The sequence below is a fragment of the Prinia subflava genome, chromosome 10, assembly GCF_021018805.1.
Source record: "Prinia subflava isolate CZ2003 ecotype Zambia chromosome 10, Cam_Psub_1.2, whole genome shotgun sequence".
Taxonomy (NCBI): Eukaryota; Metazoa; Chordata; class Aves; order Passeriformes; family Cisticolidae; genus Prinia; species Prinia subflava.
Genome location: NC_086256.1, coordinates 16,517,745 through 16,540,328, shown reverse-complemented (window position 1 = coordinate 16,540,328; position 22,584 = coordinate 16,517,745). Strand labels below are relative to the sequence as shown.

The 22,584-nt window shown below is 48.4% G+C and overlaps 1 protein-coding gene across 1 annotated transcript; it reads left to right on the top strand.

Annotated features, from left to right (window-relative positions):
- Nucleotides 1-1,034: 1,034 nt before the first annotated feature.
- GFI1 (growth factor independent 1 transcriptional repressor) lies at nt 1,035-12,135 on the top strand. Its single transcript, XM_063406814.1, has 6 exons — nt 1,035-1,422; nt 1,631-1,837; nt 6,354-6,769; nt 6,858-6,995; nt 8,564-8,729; nt 10,794-12,135. Exons 1-6 carry the CDS (start codon nt 1,308-1,310, stop codon nt 10,970-10,972), a joined length of 1,221 nt encoding a protein of 406 aa, XP_063262884.1. The 5' UTR covers nt 1,035-1,307; the 3' UTR covers nt 10,973-12,135.
- Nucleotides 12,136-22,584: the final 10,449 nt, after the last annotated feature.

Here is a 22,584-nt window from a genome sequence, read left to right as displayed (position 1 = left end):
GTTGATGTCGGGGCGCGGGTGGGCAATGCGTTATCGGGCCGCTTTGATTTCTCTGCCCCCTCCGTGCGGGCCCGGTGGCTGGTAGCCCCTGCTCAAGGATGAACGCAGACACAGGTGGGTCTGCGCAGCAAAGCTCCCACCCGGCTGCGTGCCGAGGGGCGGCGCCTCCCCAGCAGCGCTGAGCAGCCCTGCCCCTGTCGGGCACGGACGGGCCGGAGCTTTGTGGTGCAGTCAGTGCCGCCACCTGCGGGGCAGTTCCTGGGCCCCAGCTGACGGGCTGGGCCTCTTCCCTCTCTTCCCCGTTTGCAACCCTACGAAGTCACCCAATCCCCCAAAAGAACGTGGATTAAACTCGCTATTTGCAAAGTCAAGTGTAAGGGCAGAGGCGGCCCGGTGCTGGATAGGTTCGAATTAACTTCTTCGGCCTTCCCCCGAGGAGTCGGGGTAGTTTTGTTTAACTTGGTCCTTCCCGACTCCCGCAGGAGGTTTTCCACCTCGTCTCCTTTCCCCGCCCTGGCTTTCGATGCCCGCAGCTGCAAGGTGGCGCGGCGCCGACAGCTGCGGGCTGCGGGACAGATTCCGTTTTGTTCGTTTTCGTGTTATCGTGGTTCGCGCGCGATGGGTGAATCAGTCCCTCCGACAGCAACAGCCTCTCAGGCGCCAGGTTTAGGCCGTGGGGTTTGCAACAACTCCCCCTCCCGTCCCGGTTCCAACCCCGGGCCGGCCAGCCCGTCCGGGCTGGTGGGACGGGATAAGCTGTTTCGCATGGGGGTTGTGTTGGCGCCGCTTCTGCCGTGGCTGCCGGCGCGGGGGCAAGCACGGAGGCGCGGTGCGCCCACTTGGAGAGACGAGATAACACCGGACCGCGCCCCCCAGCTCCCTCGGCCCCCGCTCGTCGGAAGAACGGTGCCCAGCTGCTGCTACTGCCTGTTCGCCGCAATCCGGCAGCGGCCGTCGGAGCGTGGCCGGGGCGGCCCCAAGACCACGGTGGGAGGGAGGGAGGTACAAGGCGTTGGCTGGGGGCGGTTGGAGGCTGAGGTGTCTGCGCTCCTGGAAGAGGGGGCGAGGCGAGCGGGGCCGGGGGCGGTGGCCGGAGCCACCTGCGCGCCGCCACCTGGCGCACCGCCCCTGGCGAGCGGCCCCTCCTGGCCGGCGCCCCCGGCCCTCACCGGCGGGCGCGGCGCCTTCCCGCAGGTCGCCTCCCCGCCGCCGCCCCGCAGGAGATTCGGGGGTGACGCTGGCCGCCGCCGCCGGGCCCTGCGCTTAGAGAGGGAGTGCGGCCGAGCCGGCCGTGACAGCAGCCCACCATGCCGAGGTCCTTCCTAGTGAAGAGCAAGAAAGCGCACAGCTACCACCAGCCTCGCTCCGCCGACGAGGACTACAGCCTGCGGCTGGAGACGGTGCTGGCCCAGATCTGTGCAGGTAGGAGTCCCTCGGTCGCAGCCTCGCTCGGAGACTGCCCACCCGCCCGACATCACCCCGGGGCTCGTGGCTCCGGGCGGCCGCTCTGCAGCCCCTGCGGGACGCCGGAGAGGCTGATGCGGGCTTGGAGAGGGTCGGGCATCAAACCGTGGCTAGCTCCCACCACAGGCCCACACTGAGGAGTTCCCTCTTCTCCTTTGCCCTGCAGACAGCAAGATCCCCGAGGACACGGAGCTGTGCCGCACCGCCCTGCCCGATCCGGAGCCTTCCCAGGGTCGCTTTTCCCCGGAATCCCACCTTACCGAGGCTGCCGATGGCACCTCCGAGTCAGCGCCCAGCTGCGAGGGCAGTGTCTGTGACAGAGTGTCCGAGTTCGAGGATTTCTGGAGACCTCCCTCGCCCTCCGTCTCGCCAGGTAGGAGCGGGGCGAGCAGCGCCCAGAGATTGTCCGGCTGCACGTCTGTGCCCGTGCCGTGGGGCAGCGGAGCGTGCATCTCATGGCTAGGCGCCACCACCACAAACGAGCAGAAGGGACAGATTTGCCTGTCCCTTTTAAAAATTATTATGTTTTCCCCAGATTTGCCAGAATCTGTTCCTTCCGCTTGTTTTCGGGTTACCTCTTTCGGGTTGATTTTCCAGCCCACATCGTGCTGCTGAGGGAGCAGCGGGTGACAGGCTGTAGGAAAGTTGTCATGACATCGGGTGTTGATTTTTTTGTTTGTGATTAAATGTTAGAGGCAAGTCGGGTTATGTTTAAAAGGTCCCAGCACTCTCCTACAGGGTCGTGCTTACACGGAGTTTTTAAGTCTTTCAAGACAGTACAGGCAATCTATATACCTGTATTAAACAGCGCTGATTTTGTTTTGTACAACCTGCTAGACATTTTTCCTAACGCCCTTTCAGGTTACTTCTTGCCTATAAAAAAGATCTGGCTCTTCCTTTCCCCGTCCCCCTCTCTTTTGCTATTTTTTAAAATGTTTGTTTATTTTTCTTTTCTAAAAACACATTTCTAAAAAACAGAGAAGAAAAAACCAACGACGGTCAGATTTAAACACCCCAAATACAGGAAACTCACACTTATGGCTGCAGCTCCTGTCTCTAGCTCCCTTGTCCTATCTTTGATGTGGTTGGAGCAGTGGGAGATGCTGTCCCCAGCCTGGCATAAATACTTATCTCGTTTAAAAACACAATGGTGTCATTTTAGGAAAAAAAAATATATATAAAACCACTTTTTATTGCCTCGATTAAAAAGAGACAGCTGGAAAAAAAAGACAATTTTTGTCTTGATGAAGGAAAAATTGTGTCAGCTTTACCGATTGACAGCAAACAAATCTTTAGCCGCGGTTTGCCACCATTTCCCACCTCGTCTTTACAGTGTCCTTGCATATGAATGGCTAATTGTAATGATGTGGATTTGCATTTTTAAAGCCTCATCTTCTTTCAAGAATCCTAAGCTCCTTTGAGGGGACATTCAAAATGCTGTCTAGCATCAGCCACAGGACACTTTCAGTCTGTGCAAATGACACACCAGACCAAATGCAGCATTGCTGCATTACTCTTCTGGTAATATTTCTGCACAAACTGTAGCAATGTGTGTAATTTTTGTTCTAATGAATTTTCCTGCTCCTCCGCTCCCAAATAACTACAATCTCTGCACAGAGAACAGACCATTTTCACGGGGTGTCAGAAAGACAGATGTAAAATAGAGCAGGTATTTTACCAGGTCTGCTCTGCGTTTTCCTCTTTCCCTGTTATTTCTTCCCTCACTGTGGGATTCATCAGCTTCCAGCCAACCACCAGGCTGTTCAGGAAAGATAACTTTACAAAATGAGGATGATGTCCTCAGATCAAGATTTTTCAGGGTGGGGTGGGCAGTCCTGGGGCTCCATTCACAGGAGGTCCGGGAAGGTATGGGACTCCAAGTACTGTAAGAGCTTTATTAAATGAATCTCAGTGCATTGAAAGAGGTGCTGTTATATTAATGATGAAGGCAGTGGCAACAGGATTAGATAGCTGGGCTTTCCCCTACAACTTGCCTCCTGCAGCTCCTCTGCGTTCCTGCTGCTTTGTCAGATTCAGTGTGAAGCTGGAATTTGTGTCTAGGTCACTTCTGCAAGATGCAGTGGTGAGAGACTGTATTCCCACAATTATGTCTGGATGGGACAGAATTTTTGTGCTTTGCCAGGCACTATCATGCCCTTATCTCTAGAAGTGAACATAGGTGCAGGTTGCACTTAATATGCAGTGAAAGCTGTATTTATTTCACTTCTGTCTTTGAGTGCTGTGCTGCTGAGGTAGGAGGTCATACAACATAATACCTGTTAACTCCATCAGAGCAAATCACTTTGTTATTTAACCTCACTTTCTACATGTGTCTGTAATCACAAGCATGTGCATATGCAGAAGGTGCATGGGAGCTCAGTGCAGCAGTGTGTGTATCTCCTGATGAGTCTGTTCATGCTGCAGAAGGAGAGAGACTTTTCCTGGGTATAATGGAGTTGTGCAGAAAGTATGCTGTTTTGTGTAAGAGGACACTTGGATTTTCTTTGCTGTGCATATCAATCTGTTCCCACCCATTTAAGATTGAATTTGTCTTGCTTTCAAAAACAAGCATAGATTTTTTTCTCCCAGAAGTAGTTTCTATAACGGCTGCACAGAATTTCTAGGAAAATGGGGGGGAATATTTCTCTGTCTCTGCTCTCCCCTATATGCTGTGGAGAAGAGGCACATAGCAATGCCCTGCAGTGTGGCACAGCAGGGTTTGGAGGTTGCTTTGCCTCTGGGTTTGGACAGCTTGAGTATAATGTGAGGAACTTCCCTGCATTTGTGCTTGAGAGGGCTCCAAAACACGTGAGGTGATGGAAGGAACATAGCAAACTGATCTGTGGTGCAGTGTTCACTGTATACTGTATTGCCAATTCCAAGGGCTCAAAAATCAGGTCAGCCTTCCCTCTCACTCAATGAACTGGCTCAGAAATCAAGATTGTAAGTAATACCTTATGGGCATTCAGTTCTAGTGTTGAAATATTGGGGGTTTATATTTTCATGCTTTTACAGTTCAAGCTAGAAGTTGACTTTCAAAGGAAAAATAGTTATAACAAGAACAAACAAAAGCAAAGCTGAGGGCCTGATGAAATCATGCCATTTTAAGAGCTGGGACTTTAAGATAGGTTTAAATTTTGCGATAAAATCGTGAGAGATGGCAACACTGAAACCGGTTGCAAAGACACAAGATAGATGATGAGATGCTGACCACAACTTTGCAGTCAGTGCAGAACAGGAAAAATCATGCTGAACACCATGTCAGCTAATTTGATTTCATCACTCTCTTCAAATGTCCCAGCTGGTATGTGTGCATATATTTCCAGCCAAAAGACTGATAATTTCTTTCAATGGAAGAATATGAGACTGTTAACATCTGAGATTATGTCAAAGATAGGAAAAAGTCAAGTCATTCAAAGCTCAATTTAAACCTTGTTTCTTACTGGCTTCTGTAACTCCTCAGTGATCACTTGCCTATCCAAATAGATAGCCTAACATATCGTGCCTTCTTTCCCTAGTACATCCCATTTATATTGGTTTGCCAAAGGCAAAAGGCATGGGAGGTGACATAAATAAGAGATCCATTGTGAGTGGACAAGTTCTGGTTAAGAGATGTTACTCTGGAAGCCCAGGTTATAAGGGATGCCAGTATCTCTATACAGGCATCAGCATTTCAGTAGTTAATTGATTCATCTCTTCCTTGGCTCACTAAAACTGTTGTCCAGTGGAGATTTGACTCTCCCAGTGCTGCTGCCTGTTGTGATGAGCAGTCAGAGCAGTGCACCTTGGGCATTAATCAGCATCTCTGGCAGACACAGTTGGGATCTGGTGCCTTATGTTCCATGCCCAGTTGTGCTTTTCTCCATGTGAGGCTCTTTGAGCAGTTGTGCTTTTACACACTCCTCTCAAAGGCTGTGCTCCTGCCAATGTATCAGTCTGTGCTGTGGGCCCCCAAGTGTGATTCTTGTGGCCACTGCGTTGGTGAGATGCCACTGCTGAAGGCCTTAGAGCCTGCTGAATCCATTTGAGCTTGCCCTGGTGGAAATTTGCTTTGATTTCAACTGCTAGGAAAATGGGTTTGTGTCTTCAGGTTTTAATGTGGGCCATCCCAATGATTTTACAAAGCCCTGTGTTCCAGGTGGACTCAATTTCTTTATATGGAGAACCTCAGAGCAATCTCAAACAACCATGATTTTCTTTCAGATGAGGAGTAATTTTTTTTTTTCCTGAAAAAGTGAAGCACAACAAGCAAGAACCTCAGAAGGTGTTACTTATTTAAGTTATGCTGTAGTATAGTTATGGTCAGTTGTGGCATGAATTTGAGAGATTAGATTTGGGCATTAAATTGTGCAACAAGATTTTTTCATTTTGTTGACCAGATAAATCTCAGCACATTTTCTCTGTCTGGCACCTCTGTAAGGTTATATTTGCACACACACACACACACACACATATATATATATATATATATATATGGGGGGTGACGGGGGTGATCTCCATCAAAGCTTAAACATGTGGACTGTCAGCTTCGATGTCCCCCCTGGGACATGGTAGATACATATTTCCAAGAAGCTGCAGATAAAACGATAGGAAGTTGCAGACTGAGCTGTTTAGAGTCTTGCTAGTCAGATCAGTGTGTACACACCCAGGTAGCCAGAGATGGAGGTAGACAAAACTGGTGTTGGCTTTAAATAATTTCGCTGGGACATTGGACACTCAGACCCTAATGTGCAATATAAAATGTCCTCCCACTGAGATGGAAGGGCAGCCTCATAGTGCAGTACAGGGGTCTGGCTCTGGACATAAGCCTGAGTGCTGACACTGTTCTGCCTCATTATAGTGTCTGTATCATGAAGCACTCCAATTCCCATGCCCTTGTGTTTCCACAGCCTCGGAGAGATCTGTGTGTCCATCCCTAGACGAAGCACCCCCTTTCTCGGTGCCCTTCAAACCATACATGTGGAACAGCCTGGGTGGCTCCGAGCTCAGGCACCTTGTGCAAAGCTACCGGCCCTGCCCGGCGCTGGAGCGGACCTCAGCCCTGGGGCTCTTCTGCGACCGAGGCTCCGAGCCCGCCCTCTACGGCGCCGAGTGTAGCTCTTCCCTGGGACTGTATGGTGACTTCAGCTCCCCGGGTCCAGGGCTCTTTGAGCAGCCACCAGCAGCACCTCCTGGACTCTATGCCGAAACGCAGCCTGGGCTGCAACAGGAGAAGGGGCCAGGTGGCATCAAAGTGGAGTCTGACCTCTTGTGCCGCCCACTGCTCATCAGCACTGGCTCTTACAAGTGTGTCAAGTGCAGCAAGGTAGGGATCCCTTCTCTCACACTGGATGTAACTCTCCCCCAGGCCCTTCTCCCTGGCAAACTTGACACCGTGTACCGTCCTTCCTCAGGTCTTCTCCACCCCGCACGGCCTTGAGGTGCATGTGCGCCGCTCACACAGCGGCACGAGGCCCTTCGCCTGCGACATGTGTGGCAAGACCTTCGGCCATGCAGTCAGCCTGGAGCAGCACAAGGCCGTGCACTCGCAGGTGAGAGCGGGCAGGCCGCCAGCATGGACGGCGGGGGCCGGGGCCAGCTGCTCTATTCTGCTGCCTGGGGGAGCCAGGAAGGCAAACACAGGGCAAGGAGGGGGGACCTCAACTGAGGAGGGGAGGAGAACGGGGGGGCTGCAGTGGGCAGCTGTAGGTGAAGAATATGGTGACAATCAGAGGAAAGGGTGGCCAGTCAGTGTGCAAGGGAGCTAATCACGTAATTAAAGAGCCAGGCTTTGTTTCCATTCTTCACACCTGGCATGTGTCTGTATTAAGCAATGGGCACTTCTGGCACTCCAGAAGTAACAGAAAATAATAAATGTTCACTCTCAGAGCTGGAAATTGTAATGCAGATGCTGGCTATTTTTTAACAGCTAAAGCAGCTCAGTGTGCTTTCCTCTGATGCAGCACTCCTCATTCTTTCTCCTCCCTCCCACAAAGAAGTGACTCTTCCCTTGTTTGTAGTCATTTTTGTCAGTGCAGGGAACATCTGAACGACCATTCAGGTACAGAGCACTGACTTCACCCGTCTTGACAACTGAGTCACCCACCAAAAGAATATGGTGGTTAATTTTGGTAGGAGGACTTGTAACATTTTCCACCTGCTGATAGTATGCCATAATTCCCCTTCCCCACCCACTTGACCTGGCAAATCTTCCTTCTTCAGATTGACTTTTGGAGGATAGAGTTACAGCAATGTTTTTTTGCTCTTTAATTTATAATTTCGTGAGTGTGCAACCAGCAGAGCACACAATGAAAGGATATAATCTCATTATCCATCAAACAGTGGCAGCACTGAATAATGTGTCCATGAAAGGGACAGCATTTTGGGGAGAATGCAATAAAGCCAAATAAAGAAGGTGATTGTGTGAAAGCATAGAAGGAAGAGGAAGGTGCAATGGAAGTTAAAGGATGGAAAGAAGAGATAATATATGGTATAAGAAACTGTTGGAGGAGAGTGTGTGAGGGAGAGGTGAGAGACAGTGATGCTTTTGGTTTTATATGTAAAAGAACTAAGCTGAAAAGCTGTTTGTCCCAGGTGCTCTACATACCTTCCACTTGGATTTTAACGGAACTAAAAAAAGCAGTTAGTTGTTACCATGCCAGAACTCAGTCTACCACAGGGATTTCCCAAGAGACCCAAGCAGCCCTTGGCACCCACTTTCCTGTGTACAGTGGAGAAGTGGCCTCTGAACAGTGCTGCAGCTGTTGGGCTTCCCAGTGGACTGATTGTGTCTCAGGCCTCTGATAAAGGGTGTTGGCAGACTCTGCCCAGTCCATCAGGGTTGCTCCCACCTGACCATTCCTGCCAGCAGGAAGAGCTGTTCAATTAAATTTTAGTAATGCACAGCACTATGAGAGGATTCATTATCTTTTTTATCATGTGGTGCTATCAAGCCAGTGTTATCATCTGTGTAGGCCAGTCCAGCTCTCTGGAGAAGTGCAAGTTCTTGCTAAGGCAGAAGTGGGGGTGAGGGGCAACACTCCTGTGCTGCTGGGCAGTTTGTTGCTGATGGAGTCTCTGGTGTGATGTAATGTGTGTGTCTGGGCTCTTCTCTCTGCAGGAACGCAGCTTTGATTGTAAGATTTGTGGCAAGAGCTTTAAGAGATCTTCTACTCTGTCCACTCACCTGCTCATCCACTCAGACACCCGACCCTATCCGTGCCAGTACTGTGGGAAGCGGTTCCACCAGAAATCTGATATGAAGAAACACACCTTCATCCACACAGGTCAGCCCTGCAGCTGCTGGTGTCAGCCCCAGCACGAGGGCAGGTCTCTGAAGAGGTTTCTCTGCAGCAATCCCTTCCTCCTCAGCTGGGACAGCACACACACCTCCCTATGCTTCTCACTGCTGCTCATGCTATCTGAGCTGTACTTGGGCAAAGGAGGGTGTTCTGAAGGTGGTTTAATGAATAGCAGCTGCAAAATAACCTACAAAAATCCTCGCAATCCAATCAGTGTTCTCTTAATAGGATCCACCAATGTTTATTCAAAGGGCTTTTGTGTAAGATGATTTGTAGAGTATTATATTCGTGTGGCCTTGATTTACAGCTGAGGTCCCGGGAAAATGACAGGTGAATTTGATTACAGCATTGCTTTTTGCAGGATCTACCAATTTACAGTAGGAACAACAGGAGTCTCCTCCTCTAGATCAAACACTAAACTGGAGGGCCTAGGTCTTAGTCTAAATATTTGTTCAGAGATTGTCTGCACTTCCACCTGGACTTTCTGAGAAATGGCTGCAGTTTGATACAGAATGGAAGGAGAGGTGCAGAGTTCTCAAGTTTCACTGTTACTAATGAACGTGGAAACTAATATAAAGTGCAGGTGAATCACCAAAGGAAATTGTTTCAAAAGTATCATTCAGTGAGAAGGCAGGTTTATCAGAAATCATTAAAAGAATATCTTGCCTTTCAGACCTGCACCGTTCACTTGAAGTAGAAGGAAATGAATGTGTAAGATATGGAAGAATCTGTAGATATGAAGTATCAGTTGTACCAGCCAGACCTACGGTTCAGATGACCAAAATCCTTTTTCTTGACAGTAGCCACTAGCAGATATAAAGGGTGAAGCCTAAAAAGGGCAAATATGTAGAGAAATGGCACTATATGTAGCACTGCTTGGCTGTGACTTTTCTAGGTGAGAACCAGTGAATAATAAATGTTACTTACAAAGATTTTTCACTGTAGGTTGCTGGATGAAAATGAACTATTTACGAAGTAGAATAAAAAGTATTTCCATAGTAATATTTTCAAATGAGGTTTGATTAAGTAGAATTTCAGACAAATTCTGAATCAGTCAGACTATTTTCTTGTGGGATCAGAAACTGTGCCTGGGCTTTTAAATTGCTATTATAAAAGCAGGTCCTTAACTGAATGAGGGATTCCTTTCATATGCACCATATATTTGTGAAATGAGCCTTCAGCACATTTTGCATTATTTTTTTGATTCTAAGAATCTGATCTTCAAACACCCAAAGAGTTTGTTGTTCCCAGCTGAAACCAGTGGGCTCTGCAGGTGCAAAGCCACTCTGAAAATCCGGCTTGGTATTGTGGTTGGGTTCCCTTTTACTTGTTATTTGATAGTAAACAGCATGAAAATACACCTGATACTTATATAAAATATATAAAGGTCCTGCTCCCATGGAGTTTTGCCACTGACTCCTCCACAGAAGTTCCAGAGGCTGCATTTATTCCCATTTACATTATTTGCCTGCAGGAGAACTTCAGGACTCTGACTGCTAGCATTGCAGTGTGGGGAACAGAGGGAACAGATGTCTGGATGAACCCTGCCCTTCAGGATTTACTTAATGGTCCCCATACCTCCCTTGGGGACAGACCCCAGATCACTGGGTTTGTTTTAACAACCTCTGTCTACCTATTCCACCTGCCCTCATGCTGATGGTACAGTAATCGATGTCAGGCATTCATCACTTTTCCAGGAGCTCCTCATGTTTCTAGGACACTTTCTAAAGCCAGTTAAAATTGCACAGAGTCATGCAGACAAATACATTCACAAGGTGTGGTGTCCTGAGAGCACTCTGTGCTTCTCCCAGTGCTGTACTGGGCTGATGGAGGTGCACCCAAGCCCAGGCCTGCTCAGCTGCAGTGGAGGCTCAGCTTATGCTCTCTCTGGGGCTCCCAACTGCATGTTTTTTTGTAAGAATGACTTCTTAGGTAATCACACAAAAATCTATTTGATAAACTTGAAGTACAAGTGTATATCTGCTGTAGTCCCATGTAAGCAGCGTGTTGCCTCTTTCACAGCCTCTCTTTCCCACCTCCTGCTTGCAGGTGAGAAGCCTCACAAGTGCCAGGTGTGTGGAAAAGCCTTTAGTCAGAGCTCCAACCTCATCACCCACAGTCGGAAGCACACAGGCTTCAAGCCCTTTGGCTGTGATCTGTGTGGCAAAGGCTTCCAGCGAAAGGTGGATTTACGGAGACACCGGGAGACACAGCATGGCCTGAAATGAGTCCAGACTACAGCACAGAAAGCGCCTACAACACTATGAGAACAGACTCCCTCGGCTTCCCTGCTGGACCCAAGCCCTGTCTTGAACACAGACCTGGCATTACCTTTATGAAAAGGAGCTCAAGGCAGAAAGAAGAGGACAGAGCCATGTCTTGACGGCTCAACCTGAATGACTGTGAAAGAGGGAAGTAAAGGCTGGGGTTTCTCTCTCTTCACCTTGTTGTCTCTGAAATAACACTGAAATATAAGTCTTTTTCATATAAAGCCTAATACTCCAAAGATGGATAAGCTACCAAATATCTGCAAGCTGGAAAATATTTCTCCCATGGTCATGATGAACCCCTTCAAGTTTTCAGTAGCTTGGATCAGCTGGCAGGGAAACATGGATATAACAGTGTTTACATGGGGTAATGACAGAGAACCATCAGCACCTGCCCCAGTTGAGTTTGGTGCTCAATGGGTTCACTCTTGGTTACCTTCCTGTCAGGAAAACTTGGAGGATCAGGACTGTCAAAGTTTGACATCTTGCTGGTTTTTAACCAAAGGTACCAGCTTGGGTCTGATCCTGCTCTCACTTATTCTGGTGCAAATCAGGAGCTGCATTAACAGTTACAGAGAGGTGCATTTTATCCTCCCTGAGCCATCTCTGTCTGTGCAAGGCCCGACTGCCAGTGTGTTTGAAGCATGGAGGGTTCCTTCTTCCTACATCCACTAGGGAGAAGGAAGCTTGTGAAAGACCAGTGGAAAAGCCAAAGCACAGAACTATGCCTTAGAACTAGAAACCAATCCAACAGGTGAACCTGCCTGAGGAGGGCAGGAGCACCAGGGAAGCACAGACTCTCTGTCCAGAACCATTACTGGCTTCCACATTCTGGGCTTGTTCTAGCAACTGGAATATAGCTACTCAATAGCATCAGTTGTATATTTGTTTCTGTTTTTTTAATTTTAAAGGGGAAAGTTTCTGAGGTGGGCAGGACTTACTATAAAAGTATAATTTACTTAATTTGCCTTAACAACTCTGCATGTACCTCAGTTAAAAAAAAAGCTGTTTTTACTTTGTCAATAAGTTTGTAAATGTCCTTATTTAGATTTTATGGAGTGTCTTACATTTCTTGGTACATATTTATTAGAACAATGTTTTAAGTTAATAAAGTATAGAGGATGGTCCAGAGTGATTTTTACGTAATATGTAACTGCACATTTGTGAATGTCAGCCATTACAACAATACACCGCAGTGATTGTCAGGGATGCAGCATCCAAGGAGGGAATGCAGGCACAAGGGCTGTACTGATTAAAGAACACAACCACCATATTTATTTGTCCACCTCCTACTGATTTCAGATAAACATTCACACTTTTGAGGACTAGGGTATACTGTGGCCTGGACTATCACCATAAAAAGGTTTAGAGGGAAAACAGCAGGCTCTGCTTTGGAAACATAGACAGCCAGAAGTCCCTGCTTAGCTCAGGAGCAACTTGAATGTCTCCTACAAGATTAAATGTCTGTGCCTGGGAGTTTGCAGGGACACCTGAGCAGCAGGTGCATCATTTATACTTAAGCCTGTTGGGACTCACAATACAGCCTTTTGCCTGCCTTGTCAGCAGGGCGGGCTCCATCTGGCAGTTGCAGCCCATACAAAAGAGAAGCAGGAGGATGATGGAGGGGTCCCTTGTCCTTTTAAACCCAACAAAGCACAGCATGGTAGCTTGTTTTTTAAAACGTGCATGTGACCTTGTGTGCCCACACGGGTATATACTCGTGTTTCCAGCTTTGTACATTTATTCTGGACAAACCCAATGAGCAGAGTCGCCCTGTGCCCTGCTGGGCTGGCCCAGCCCTGGGGCACCCCGCCTACCCAAGGCCGGAACACTTACCTGCCATGGTGCCACCGAGGTCCTCCCTGTGTTTCTGCTTTCCGCCACCTTTGAGAACCTCCGCTGGTTCCCCTCAGAGCTCCCCTGGCAGGCTGTGACCATGTCCTCTCGGGGCTGTCCTGGCAGGCTGTGACCATGTCCCCTCAGAGCTCCCCTGGCAGGCTGTGGCTGTGTCCTCTCGGGGCTGTCCTGGCAGGCTGTGACCATGTCCCCTCAGGGCGCTGTCCTGGCAGGCTGTGGCCGTGTCCCCTCGGGGCTGCCCTGGCAGGCTGTGGCCGTGTCCCCTCAGGGCGCTGTCCTGGCAGGCTGTGGCTGTGTCCCCTCGGGGCTGCCCTGGCAGGCTGTGGCTGTGTCCTCTCGGGGCTGTCCTGGCAGGCTGTGACCATGTCCCCTCAGGGCGCTGTCCTGGCAGGCTGTGGCCGTGTCCCCTCGGGGCTGCCCTGGCAGGCTGTGGCCGTGTCCCCTCAGGGCGCTGTCCTGGCAGGCTGTGGCCGTGTCCCCTCGGGGCTGCCCTGGCAGGCTGTGGCCGTGTCCCCTCAGGGCGCTGTCCTGGCAGGCTGTGGCTGTGTCCCCTCGGGGCTGCCCTGGCAGGCTGTGGCCGTGTCCCCTCAGGGCGCTGTCCTGGCAGGCTGTGGCCGTGTCCCCTCGGGGCTGCCCTGGCAGGCTGTGGCCGTGTCCCCTCAGGGCGCTGTCCTGGCTGGCTGTGGCTGTGTCCCCTCGGGGCTGTCCTGGCAGGCTGTGGCCGTGTCCCCTCGGGGTGCTGTCCTGGCAGGCTGTGGCCGTGTTCCCTCTGGGCTGCCCTGGCAGGCTGTGGCCGTGTCCCCTCGGGGCTGTCCTGGCAGGCTGTGGCCGTGTCCCCTCTGGGCTGCCCTGGCAGGCTGTGGCCGTGTCCCCTCGGGGCTGTCCTGGCAGGCTGTGGCCGTGTCCCCTCAGGGCGCTGTCCTGGCTGGCTGTGGCCGTGTCCCCTCGGGGCTGTCCTGGCAGGCTGTGGCCGTGTCCCCTCAGGGCGCTGTCCTGGCAGGCTGTGGCCGTGTCCCCTCAGGGCGTTGTCCTGGCAGGCTGTGGCCGTGTCCCCTCAGGGCTCGCCCCCTCGGGCGGGGCTGCGCTCTGGCCCTGGGGCTGCCCGGGCCGGGCGCCGCAGGCCGAGCTCTCAGTGAGCAGAAACGCGGCCACAATCACGGCAAGCGGGCCGAAGGGATGCGGTACAGACACCGCAGGAGGTGCCAGGTGCTCTGAAGGCTACATTAGGCCCATTATGCTGGATTAGTTAATGCAGAAGGTCAGTGCAGGAAGCAGTGTTTATGCGGAAGGCCTGTGATGCCGTGGGTCCCACCCAGGCCAGGGGGGCTCCAAGGCGCGGCTCAGCTGGTGGCTCAGGTAGGCCTGGGGATGCCCAGGGTGAGGCTCAGTATTTATGTTACAGGGAAGCTGTTGTTGTGGATGGAGTGAGTGCTGGCCAGAGGGTCTGGGTTGGCTGGGGTGCAGCTGTTGCCCCCAGTCCCTCTGCCCTCAGGAGGGCCTTTCCTGCCAGACACAGCCTCTCTCCTTCCTCCTTATAGGCAGGCTTTGCTCCAGCAGGCTCTGAGCGGGCTCAGTTGTTGGCATTTACCTTTAAATACAATAGCAATATGTGCTTGCCCCCCTGGAACATCCCATTTCCAAACAGGGCAACGAGTGTGGTTTGAGTGCTGCCCGCAGGGTGGGGTGGGTGCTGAGGAGGCAGCACGGACACAGCACAGCTGGCAGGAATGTTCTTCATGGGAAGAAACCTGCAGGTGGTTATTGGTTTAAGTGTCTGCTCCCAGAGCAGGTTGCAATTAGTGGTGTGTCTCAGGGCACCATGGATGGGCTGCAGCTCACACCCAAACCCCCTGAAATGTTTGTGCCTTGCTGCATTGGAGGGTTTTCCCATTTCCCCAGCCCTGCTTGCACGAGTGCCAGCTGCTGGTTTGGGTGAATTGCAGCTACCCGTGGGGAAAAGTCATGGCTTTAAGGTGGGGAATTGAAATGAAGAAGAGGAAAAGAAGATTTATCTGGGGACAATCAGAACAGGCTACTGAGAGGCTGTGGAGCAAGTCTGAAGATTGGAAATATCTCTCTCAGTGTTATTACTGTGTGCCATTAAAAATACATTATGCATATTACATGACCCATTATTCATGAAGCAGGTTCCATACCTTTTGTTTGCCAGAGTAACACTAGAAAGGGTAAGGAGAGACACTGGAGCACACCTTTGTTTCTTTCTGTAAATTTTTAATGACACCTCTAGCTAACCAGTTGGTGAAGCTCAGTTCCTGCATAAAAGTGGAAAGGCAGAGCTATCTACGGGACAACTAAGCCTTTCAGAAGCTAATTTGAGCTTGTGTTCATCCACACCAACAATGATTAAATTACCTATCAAGTGTGCAGAGCTATCAGGATTCAGGGCATTGAAAAACAAGGTGAATTTATCTGATTGATTTAAAAGACATGGGTGGAACAAGTGGGTTATAAAAATAAAAGATCTATTCCTTATAGATATTATAGAAGTATTTATCTGTGAAGCTAAAGAACTTTTTACTTTGCTTCCAAAAGTTTGTACTTTTGCCTGCACGGAAAACAAGTTTATTAGTTGGAATCAAAATGCTTTATCCAAATCAGTTAGCAGGCTGAATTAATTCATGAGGCAGAAACAAAGTGCCTTATTAGGTTCCATCCGTATGCCAAGCAGAGATGTTTAAAATTCAAATATGCAAACATCATCTGTATTTTCTATACAGTCAGTTTCCAAAAGCTGATAGTAACACTCAGATTGGATATTGCAACACAAGTTAGAGAGCAGCTCTTCTGGGTCTTGCTCCTTCCTCAAGCAAAACATTTGTTGCAGTTGATAGGAGGAGGGAGGAAGAGGTTTCTAGAATAAGCCTTGGGTGAAAGATTGCAGACTTGTGCAACTCTGCTTGCAAGCTGTGCTGCTGTTGCACGTTGACAAAGGTGTGCTCCTCAAGTCTCTGCATTTTCCACCCGTAAGAGAGAAAAACCAGACAGGTCAGTTGTGTCAAATTCATCTCCAGCATGATCCCAGTTCACATCAGGAATGGATTTTGCCTTTACTCTGTAAGATCTGGGTCTTATTCTAAACAGTAAAACATAGCTCAGCATACAGCCCTTTGAGGAAATTCTGATTTAGAAAAGCTCTGAAATATGCATGTAAGTCAATGGAGTGTGTCTCTTGCAGACACCTTACTAGATGCCTGCTCTGAGTTAAAATTCCAGAGATTTTCCCTACTGAATCTTAGACCTTACTCCACTGCCAAGCCACATCCTGTCTATCTGTTTTCACCTGCAGTGGAGGTGGCTTCTGAGAATGCCTAGGATATATATTTTTTAATTTTCAATAGGCTAGTGATAGTTTCCAGTATTTTTTCCCCTAAGTAATAAAGCAATCTAAATCAATTTCAGGGATGTAAATAGGTTGTGTATTATGAGGTGTGTAAAATGATGGAACCAGATTTTAAAGGTATTTGTGCATCTAAAACTGCAGATATGCCTGAATGTGCATTGGATATAGGTATCTAGTTTTGTCTATGACTTCTTTACTGGGAGAAGAAAAATGAAAAAAGCCTCGACACACGAGTCTCAGAAAGTTTCTTGAGTCTGTGTCACACCAGTTTGTGATACACACAACACACGGTAAAGAGATAGCACAGAAATCTGAAGGAAATGTTTCATACATTATAAAAATGCTGGCCACATCTTGCTGGAATAATGTTGCCTAACGGATTTACCTGGAACATGTGACAAAGCTTTCATATAAGTTGAAAGCAAACCGCTTCTATGTGCTTGTTCCAACATGCTGCTTCTTATCTGCGTTTTTGTTTTTTTTTTTTAGTAGAGGTGACATAACAATAATATTGAATAAGATAAACATGAAAGGACAATAATGTAACAGGTACTGAAATTATTTTCTTTTAATACTGTCCAGCCAAGTTTCTGACACATGTAGTGGTCTCCCAGCCAGCTGGATACTGCAGTGCATGGGGTACACCCAGCCCAGCTCGCTCAGGCTCAGCCTCCCAAGGCACTGGCAGTGGCTGCAGCAATGCTGGGCTCTGCTCGAGCAGCCCAGAAGGCAGCTCAGCTGCTGGCTGCTGCCAGCTCTCCCAGTGGCACAAGGCTCAGAGATGGCTGCTCACCACCTCGGGCACTGGCTGGCAGCACAGCAGGTGTTGAAAATGGCCAAGACACTCCATTGATTTAGGTACTGTAATAGCGCCAGCTGGCATTAAAGGAAAATTGTAGTCTTCTGAGGTGATAGACAGTTCATTATGATATAGAACTTATGTTTTACACTTTTTTTCCCCCCCTATGAATAGTACATTCCCAAAGCTCACTGATAGACTCAAGGGGTGAGTTCAAAGGGGAAAAAGAGGTGTCATTGAAAGACACAAGAAGCTAACTCCCAGAGTTCAAAAGAACACACTCATCTGAAAAGAGGCAAAAGTATGTTTTTAGTATTTCATATAGGAAAGTTTAAGTGTTGAAGTGAAGAGCCACAACAAATTAATAGTATTTTATTATGTGGTCAGCCAGAAAAGAATAGACATTACTTTGGTCTAAATTGCTTTGAAGGACTCCTTCTAGCAATTAACTGTAACTGATTTAAGACAAGGGATCTTATGTTGCCTGTTATACCTGCTAAATTCCCAATTTTATAGACTGTCAGCTCTGCCTCTACTATTGCTCTTTGTGTCCCTGAAACACAGCAACATGGATAGGCAGACAGGAGGGTGAAACCCAGAAAAGGAATGGGTGAAAAATAGTCTTGATCCTCTTTATGTAGCTGTTCTAACTCTTTGAGGTGCTGCAGGAGTGATGGTTGCAGGTAGACATCCCTTATTGCAAAGCTGCAGTCAGGGAGCTCAGACCTTTTGGGCTGGGATGCTCTTGCTCACACTGAGTAATAGTGAGTGTGAGTCAGAGTGCTGTCACCTCGAGCTCAGAGAGCAAAGAGCTGGGTCTTCCTGTGTGCTTGTGCTGGGCTTTGTGCTGCAGGGGCCTGACCTTTGCTAAGCTCTGCTGTGTACTCTATGTATCTGCTGTCAGTTGGTTTTGGAATTATTTGTGTTTTCAGTAGCTTAAATTAACATTAATGGCAACTGAGAAGTCTCCTTCCTGTGTGATATTTCCACCATGGCTGAGGTGTTTTCTTGTGAGCTCCTCTACTAAGCCAGGTAGTTTCACCCTCTCCCTGCCATTTGTCAGCTGGGGCTAGCTCTGGCAGGGCTCACTGCGGTTGTTCCCTACAGTGTTTGGCAATCTTTGGATTGATTCCTGTGGCCATTGAGGTGGTGAGGCCGTTTGCCACCTCTCCCTTCATCCCAGGCGAGGGGGGTGATGTTCCAGCGGGTGCTTCCTTCCCAGTTTCCCCAGCCTAAGTTGCATCACAGACCCTTGCAGAGATGGAAAAGAACGGTTGCATTTATGGGAGGAAGGGGTTTTTATGCAACTGGGGTGAGCTCTGTCCTCTTTTACTTTTCCCTAAATTCTAAATATGTCTGTCTGAAACCTTTCACATCACTCACCATACTCCAGGAAGACATGGGGCCATGGAAGAACATGTGCCTGCTTAAGTGTGAAGTGCCTCAAACTGCTAGGCACCAAATAATTGCAGAAGGAGAGATTCTTGACTGTTACTTCTCTCTTCTGAGACTGCTGTGGTTTAGTTTTTAACTGTGGCTCTTTCCACTTGCCATTTGGATGTCAGTTTTGTTCCTCTGCATGCTTGGTTGCTGAAATCTCATGTTTGAGCAATTTTTTCTGTGAACTTCTGTATGTTGGAGAAGGCTGCCACAGCCTTTGTATTGATGCTTTGGCAAGGTTAAGGACTCCTGGTGTTTAGATCTCAGTAGTGGCTAGAGCGCCAATATGCTCTCTACAAAATGCAAGTGTAAGGAGGTGTGGTTCTCACCCAGAAACTGTTGGATCCAACGAGTCCATACATAAAGAGTAACACAAAAGAACAACTGCACAGGTTGAGTTGGTTCTGCCACTGTTCACCCGAATCAGGGGAAATGCTGCAGTTAAGCAGCACGACTGAATGTGCAGCGTGTGTTACAGTGAGGGTGTCTGTTGGTGCTGGTAGTGAGAATCTCCTAGGCAAATGTTATTGCCCTCTCTCCAGTCCCTCTTCCTGTTAGCCTGTGGTGGGAATTCAGCTGACAATCACTGAAGCTCCCTGCGAGCACAAGTACTGGCGTGTGAATCAGTCTCCAGTGGTGGTACCAGTGCATCTTGGCCAGAGACATGGCAGCCCTAAAGCTCTGGTGGCCTTTGTTTTGCAGAGGGGCAAAAAGGGTAAAAAAGCCTGTCAACAATGACAAAAAATTGTTTCCTTGTGCTTCATTTTCCTGACTAGCGTAGAAGCCAAAAAATACCAGGTCTTGCTTTCTACCCAAAAAGCTGCTTCTCCTCTTTCTCTGGCTGGGCTGCAGGCATTGCTGTGCCTGTTCTCTGCTGCTGCTGGGGGTGACTCAGGGCTGTGTGTTTTCTCGGGCCACTATGCTGGGAAGGGGGAGTGTCACCTCTGTGTGAGAGCTGGTGGCAGTCCACCTTGCCAAGCGCTGGCTCCTGTGTGTGGGCCCCCAGGCAACACACTGGTCTGTGATGGTGCAGCCCTGCTCCTAGTGTGTGTTTTGGGTGCTGTTTCCTATTTCTTCAATCCCTTTATTCCAGCAGGATGCTCTTATATATATTGACAATAAAAGGGTGGTAACTGAAATCGGGTTTATGGGCTAAAGGAGCTAAAGTGCCCTTTTAGCACTGCCCACAGTAACCAGGGACATGATAAAATCTCTGATCATCTTGACACCACAGCTGCCCGGCCATGCTTCTGAGAGGTTTGATGTTTTCCACAGTACAACAAAGTATTTTGTCAACTTAAACGAGTGTAAATGAGCCCAATTTCTCATCCGTTGATAAGCAGGTTTTCATTGTTAGCTCTGACAAAGCCTTGTTCATGGGACTGACAATATTGACTTAATTTTATATGATGCCCTGAGGACTGAAACTCATGGCTGTTAGAAATAAACTAAGCTGCCCCTATGTGTAAAGGCTGGCCAGGACAGAGGAGCAGAGGGAACAGGGAAGATGCCATCAGCATAAGAAAATCATGGGCCAGAGGAGATTGTGTTCAAGTCCACCTGTCCCTGCTATGGATTCCTTGTGTGTGTTTGGAGTCCTATAAACTTGAAAGAGAAATTTAAAATAGAGTGATTGCACATCTTGCTAACAGTGGTGTTTGGTTTTATGTTGTAACAGTGGTTGACAAAGAGGTGGAGGAAACTCCACCACAGTACTGAGAGAAAATGTGTGTGCAGCAAGTGCCTCTGGCACATTCAGGCTCTGGGCAGTCACAGCCAGAAAGGTCAGGCTAAGGTTTCACAAGGTGATGCTGGACAGATTTGATTCTTCCACAGGAAACCCTTAAACACCTTGAAGGGGGACTGTACCCCGAATATGACTTTGGAGGTGGAGTAGTCAAATGCATGCTGCAGTCTGGAGGAAGGAAGCCTAGGCTGAACTCACTCAGACAGGCAGAGCTAAGAGCATGCTGGACTGGCAATAATTAGCTGGGGAGGGAGCTCCTATCCCTATCAGTAGATGCTGGGGATGATGGCTCAGAAGCCGCTGGGGATGAGGCATAATTGACTGTAACATATCTAAAAAGTTTCCTTGGCTGGGAGAAACCTCAAATGGCCTTTCTAGATTTACTACTGCATTAGGAGGCTTTGCATGCTGCTGTGACACTGGGGCCTGAGCCTAACTACTTTACCATGGGTACAGAGAAGTGTCTTTCTAGGGCTCCTCTGAAATAACCTTAGCTCCTGAACCTGTGGGATGTTACTGTGAAGTGTCTTGGCCTCTGGTAATGAACTTGGAATATTTTCAAGGAAACATATAGCTAAAAATTCATCTCTTTCCTAGTGCTGGTTTAACTGATCATGGCGTTGAAACCAATCTGTAACTCCCCTTTTGGGAGGTGCGATATTCCTGCAGCTCAGCGTTACCAGATGAATTGCAAGCTTAATGGTTAAGTAGTTTTCAGGGTTAGTTTTCTGCAGAGATTCACAGTAAGCCTGTAGGTGGGCTGTCTGGAAGGATGGGTTGGGCGCTGTTGTGGTCCTTAATGACCAGGAAAGTTCCAACACCCCTGCATTTCCAGCAAGGTTAGGAGGCATTGCATTAGAGGTAGGTGTATGTGTGGATCAGTATGTGGCTTGCTGGTTTTTCTTGCTCTGGGCAAAATCTGTTGACTGTTCAGAGGGTATAAAAGACCCAGGTGTCAGGTGTTGTGTTTCTGGTTAAAAGATTCACTTGTGGAAAAAGACTCAGCAAAATGTTACTCTTGTACTTCTCAAGTGCTGTCTGGGATGTGCTGCTGATCCAGTTATTTTAAAAGAGGTAGTTAAAGGGCATTGCTATGAATTTCCAGTCCCGAAAGAATAATTCTGTTCTGTACAAAATTCTACCGAGTTTGGCCCTGAGTGGTCCAGCAAACAAATATTTCACTAGGGTTTTCCTGCAAATCCACTGTTCTTCCTGCAAATATACTGAACAAAATTCTGTGTTTTTTCTTTTCTTTTATACTTATTTGGTAAATACAGAAAATAACCTCTTTTCACACTCTTGTTCCTTCTGAAAGGCCCCTCTAATGAATGCACATCAATTCCCACAATGAAAATATTGGATAGTAGGAATATGCATTGGTCACTGAAGGGTGCTGAAGTGCTTTCCCTCCCTCTCCCAGTTTCCATAAGCAAGCTCTGCGACTGCCAAAGCTGTACCTGGCTGATGATTTTTAGCAAAAGAATAGATGTACATGAGGAATTGACAGTTGGGGCATGGAGGGACCTAAGAATCAAAAACTGAAGTAATTTAAACTAGTAACTACCTTTCTGTTGCTTTCAGCCTTCTAACAAAAGGTGTTTCTCTGCTTAGATGTGTGCTTTCGATGTGTATTTTTTACTGGAACTCCAATTTCTAATTAGCTGGGGCAAGAGAAATGGGAGAGGAGTGGGAAGTTACCTTCCCTTCCCTTGGAACAGTGTCTGCATTTCCAAACCTGCTGTGGGCCACAGAAATGGCACTCAAGTTCCTGCAGAAAGCAAGAAAGCCCCAAAACTACATGCCAAGAACTTTGGAGGCTGTGTCCTAATAAGCTCAGTAATTGTTGTGCAGCTAACAGACCTTTTCAGGTGTCTTCAGAGCAGGAATCCATGGACCCGTTAACGTCTCCCCGGTGATCCTCAGCCCTTCCTCTGTCATGTGGTGAGCTGCAGGCGCAGGGATGCACGTGCACACAGTTTTACTGTGCATCGCGGCACTTAGAGCTGCCTTTCTTCCTGTGGGTGAAACCTCCATGCACACTTCTGGCATCTGGGCACAATGTGAACAACCTTGCAAAGTAAACACATCCACCTACAATTTTTATTTTCCCAAATCACTCCTTTAGCTAATGTTTCAAAGATATACACGCACCACATCTGGTGCAAACCAAATATTTTCAGTCTGTTGGATCCGAGTCAATATTTGCCCAAGGTATTACAAAGACGGTCATGAAGCTGTGACTGACTAAAGGTAAAAGTGCCCTGGTTGAGGACTTGTCTTGGGCTTATATATGAGAAAGGACACAGAGCTTTGTGACGGGGCATCTCTGACAGCACTGCTCCCATGCTGATGGTGCTTGTGGCTAGTTT

Coding starts and splice junctions, on each gene's coding strand:
- GFI1 (XM_063406814.1), top strand. CDS start 1,308: ATGCCGAGGTCCTTCCTAGTGAAGAGCAAGAAAGCGCACAGCTACCAC. Junction 1,423..1,630: donor GCTGGCCCAGATCTGTGCAG/GTAGGAGTCCCT, acceptor TTTGCCCTGCAG/ACAGCAAGATCCCCGAGGAC. Junction 6,996..8,563: donor ACAAGGCCGTGCACTCGCAG/GTGAGAGCGGGC, acceptor TTCTCTCTGCAG/GAACGCAGCTTTGATTGTAA.